This window comes from Myripristis murdjan, chromosome 24, assembly GCF_902150065.1.
Source record: "Myripristis murdjan chromosome 24, fMyrMur1.1, whole genome shotgun sequence".
NCBI lineage: Eukaryota > Metazoa > Chordata > Actinopteri > Holocentriformes > Holocentridae > Myripristis > Myripristis murdjan.
In genome coordinates, this window is record NC_044003.1 from 22,492,869 (window position 1) to 22,497,881 (window position 5,013).

The 5,013-nt window shown below is 41.6% G+C and overlaps 1 protein-coding gene across 1 annotated transcript; it reads right to left on the reverse strand.

The window, feature by feature from the left end:
* Positions 1-2,141: 2,141 nt before the first annotated feature.
* LOC115355732 (tyrosine-protein phosphatase non-receptor type 23-like) lies at positions 2,142-3,743 on the reverse strand. Its single transcript, XM_030046595.1, has 5 exons — positions 3,640-3,743; positions 3,494-3,549; positions 3,099-3,416; positions 2,280-2,974; positions 2,142-2,203 (listed from the first exon to the last, which is right to left on the reverse strand). Exons 1-5 carry the CDS (start codon positions 3,663-3,665, stop codon positions 2,189-2,191), a joined length of 1,110 nt encoding a protein of 369 aa, XP_029902455.1. The 5' UTR covers positions 3,666-3,743; the 3' UTR covers positions 2,142-2,188.
* Positions 3,744-5,013: the final 1,270 nt, after the last annotated feature.

Genomic DNA, 5,013 nt, shown 5'->3' on the forward strand with positions numbered 1-5,013 from the left:
TATGCTGTATTTCATTCAGTGTTTCATTCAGGACTACTGCAAATCAATCAAATGATTAGTGAACCGTCCTGTCTGTTAGTTTTGCTTTAATGTCTCAGACTTTTAGCTGTTTTTATATCCTTCATTTTAAAGTAATAAGTTAGCAGCCACAATCTGGGTCTTTAAGATAATAAAAGCTTCTTCAAAAGATATCACTAAAAGGGAGCGCACTGATAATTGCCAAAATGTGAATCTGAAACATGAGGGCAGTCATGTTGTCGTGACAGATCCCAGGCTTTTTGCTATTCACATCAATGCCCAATGACTACCAATAACACAATGTGGCAGGATTTTTGTCTGCTTTTAAGAGGAGTATGTGAGGGAGGGATAGAGTATGGAGCTGTCTGGGGACTGACCCCTTTATGTCTTAATAGTCGTGCTGAAAAAGAGGGGATACTATGAAAGCTGAAGGGTCACCAAGGGAGAACTCCCTCGTTTTTGTCCCTCTCCACCAGTCTTTTATGATGGGTTCATCTGTGTTGTGACAGGTGTGTGAAGTGGGCACCTTACTGGAGGTAATTGCCATTTCTCTCCTGTGGGTCATTGTTTGTCCCTTTGCCTGAAAAGAATACGAGAAAGCAAGATTTTAGGAGGTTACTATAGCAGAGTCAGTTTACAGTTATAGGAAGATGAATCCATAGAAACAGATCTTGTTCTCTCAAACATATAATAATTAGAGTATTGTAATATTCCCGAGCAGATCCATTAACAGTGTGGTATGTTGAACATAAACACAGACAGTAAACACACCCTGCTGATGCTGCTGTTCTTAAGCAGGATCAGGTTGCTGTGGCTTCACTGCACAAACCATTATCATGCCACTGAGGAGAGTCATAAAGGTGATTAACAACTGCTTCTAATTAAAGATCAATGGAGAGTCTTTTTGAAGTGATTTGTTATATGAATTAGGAAGCACACTGTCCATTAATGACATCAAGCAATGTCACAGTGACAGATTGGGTATCGATTCCCATGTTTAAGCCACAGCTCAGTCCAACCATAGCTCACACGGCTGCCTGCAAGACTGGCATTTGTTTATAAATACTCCTTCATTCAAGCCGTGGTAAAAAGTCAGTCAACCCCCAACCTGGGAATTCAGCAAATTATGGCATTTCCCATTCATGTATCAATTACATCAGAAGATGTATAAGTGGCATACATCTTTCTGATGTCATGGGAAGAAATGAGGTGGGTGTGCTGCTTCCACATGCACTGATTCAGTAAACTAAGACATTGTTACAAATAAGCAATTCATCAAGTAAGGCTGTGAAAGAGCCAAATAGAATTGATGTCATTTCACCATTACGCTAACAACCCAGGTCACTTTATGCACTTGGAATTTTAAAAAGGGTCTGTACTCAGTTAAAACATTAGGCTTTATGTGAACCCTCTTGATACAGGCACTTTATTATTCAAACTCCAGAAATAGTGGGTACAACTGATGAAAACATTGTTATGCTGAGGTCTTACGTTGAGTTGTATTGGTTTTGAATGTTAAAGCTGCACTAAGCAGTTCTGACCACTGGGTTTTACACACCCCAAAAAGAAAATCAATGTGCAAGAAGCTTCTTCAGAACTGAAGAAGCTAAACATCTTCTGAACTCCTACTATCAAGTCCAGTCAACTTTACTCTTAACCTTATTGGAAGAATTTGAGTGAAGCTACATGTAGAGATGTTTCATCAGGAAACTTGTGTTTTAAGATTAAGTTTCAGTGTCTTGAGATGCTGTTTACTCCTAGTTCTGATGGAGACAATTTTATTCAGAACATTTAACAGTACAAGTCATTAGTGTTTCATAGTGGTGTCTCAGATTAGGCTGTGAGCAAACTTGAGTGGTACAAGTAAAGTCCCAGTCAAGCCTCTGTTTAGGATTGGGAAAATATGGCGTCTTGTTATGTATGCTAACTTTAAGCTTTCAAAGTCACCTTTTGCCACTTTGAGCAGCTAGCTCAACCTGAGCAAGGCAAAGTGGGAAAACTGAATTTCTTGGTGCTCAATAGACCTAAAGCTAGACAAACTTGGTAACCCTTTTTAAAAAAAAAAGTGGGGTGATGTGGTTTGAACATGTGACCAAGTCTGTTTTAAAGACACTCCAAGCACATTGACAGTTTGCAAGCTCTTTATTGAACACAGCTGGAGGGAAAGCCTTTAGTATCCACTGACCTGAAAGACAGGACAAAGAATGTTAGGATGCCAGTCATGACACAAGCCCAGCTTTATACTCAAAGTTGAAACATACCTTGCCCATGTTGTATCCACTGGTTTGGCTGCTCACAGAGGATTGGTCAGACAGATTGGGCTGTGAATAACCCCCATGGTAAGGAACTGAAGCAGTCCCTTCTTCGTCCGTGGTCTGACCAACTTCATCAACACCTTTGCTGTAAGGCAGATAACTTGGCACCTCCAATTGTGGCTGCTGATAGCTCTGAAGGTCTGAAAAGTCACTGGGATAAGTCTGACTCTGTTCTTCACTGGCGCTGAAAGGCTCATGGATTCTCTCATAGTGAGCATCTTGCCAGTGGTCTCTCCCATGTTCATAGCTGCTGCTGAAGTGAGTGACTGTGCCTGGAGGGTACTGGCCAGTCAGGAACATGAAATCATAAGGATAACGACCCCCAAACCAAAATGGCCTTGGTCTTGGATGAGGTTCACTAGTGAAGCCTTCTAGCTCAGCAGGGACTGGGATACCAGGAGGTGGTGGCTGATAACCTTGCTCTTCTGTCTCCCTCTGGTAGTTTCCATGCTCAAAGTGGTTCTCAAAATGAGACATTTCTCCTGGTTGGAACTCTGGACCACTTGGAGGTGGAATCAATCTATCAGGTACAGGTGGGCTCACATAACCAGGTACTGGTGGTGCAGGGGCCATTTCACTGGAGCCAAAGCTAGTTTCCTCAGTAGAACGGAAAAGACTTGGTTCCACAGACCAGGAAAAACCTTAAGCATAACTGAGTTATTAGTAACAAACTAAACACAGACAAGCAGCAAATATTGATTTGAGGTCAGAGGGCTTGCACATAATGCAAAGAACTAATTTAACATAATTAGTAGCTTCTATTACCTGGGGGAGAATCTGGTTGGAAAGGAGCACTTGGTTGTGTTAAGTCTGGCATCTGAGGATTTTCCAGAGGGCGGCTTGAGCCACCCTCGTATCCCGACTCAGGCCTGGAGAAAGAACTAGAGCTGTAGGAAGTGGCCGGCTGTCTCTGATAGCCAGGCTGCCTGCGTGGCACCGCTTGATAGGTGGTTGACATTGAAACCCCCTCAGAGGAAGCAACACCGGGAATAAAAGCTCCAGGTGAGTACTGGGTGGAAGTCAGAGCAGCTGGTGCCGAGTTTGTATGATGACCACTGCCATAGGAAGAGCTTGGCTCAAAATCTAGGTTAAAAAGGAGACGGTTAAGGAAGGAAAAAAAAAAAAAATTACCAACAAAATATCACTAAATAGAATCTTACCTTTCTTAACAGGGTAAGAGCAAATATCCTGAGTCAGCATAGCCATAGTTAAAGCCCTAAAGAAGCAGAAGAACAATTTAGACATTCTGACCATCAACACACCCAAAAAACACAACTAGGACACCAATAAACAAAGTGTCTCTTACCACAAGAAACCACAAGCAGCCATCATGTCAAATGGGGCAACACTGGACAAGCAAACTGAGTCGCATGTGGCAGGTTTATAAATGCTGCAAGAGACCTGCCTCAACCAAGCACAGCTTAATAAGTTAATGATGGACAGCTGGCAGGTAATTACAATCAACAAGCCGGGATCCCAGGCTGAAGCTCCAGCAAAGGGTGTGTCAGTGGACCAGGTGAATAAAAATGGTGGCCTCCAAGAATAATTTCATGGTAAACTTGAGCAAAAGTACCATATTTATCCCTTTCCTTTGTGTGAAGGATGGTTTGGTCCGGCACTGGTGGCCAGACACTTACAACTGGACTTCAGTTGAACCATAGCGCAAAATTTTATTTTCAACACTAATTTAATCATGTGGAATTGGTGTTGGTGTTTTTATTTTGGCTTATTTCCTTGTAATTCAGCTTTGCTTTTCTCTCTCTCTTCTACCAGAGTGGCAAAGCTAGATCCTGGCATCAGTGTATTCAATCCTTCTGGACCTTTGAAACTGGGTGTATCTTGGTCAAAATGGTCTAAACCGTCCATTATTTGACTGTTGTGGAGACATTATTCACATCAAGTGCTTTCAGACTTTCATTGTTTGCACTTTTTTAATTACAAAATCTAATAAAGAAGAACATTTGACCCAACACACTGCCTGAAGCTGTTCACATGCACATATGATGAAATAAATAAGCTGCACAATTGTATTGGCAGTCTAAATATGTCTAATATTGGCACATCCCTTCACTGAAAACTTAAACAGCTTGAGATTGTGCCAAGTTTGTGCGGTGGTTCTACATTGTGACAATTTCCGGTACTTGAGATGTGTATTTCCTGGCTTTCTAATCAGAATGCTATTTTGTATCTCAATGGGGCTCCATTCAGCCCCATGTTAACAGCCCTCGTCTGTGATAACGTGGATGCTTCGGGCCATAGGCCACCAGCTGCATCCACTTGTCAGTCTTTGGTACAGATGCCCTGTCTGTCTGCTGTGGCGAATGCAACTCATGGGCTAAATTGGCAGTTATTGTGCAGAATGATTTTATGTACGCATTTTAATGTGCCTCATCCAATTCCTTAACATGGTTTCATTTTATCTGCTGACAGCCATCTCAATTTTTAAAATGATTTGCATGGAAAGCTCCTGTCCCCCCTTGTAATTTATGTCTTTGAGTGGCCAGTGGAGCCCAAATGGATATGGATCTTTGTATTAAAACCAAATACTCCAAAGCGATCTATCCAAAGCCACTGGATTTTATTTATTTATTTATTTTTTTAGTGTATCGTATTAGTTTCTCGTACAAATCAAATTAAGAGAACTCAATTATGATTGATCAATAATTCTGCATTCTCAATT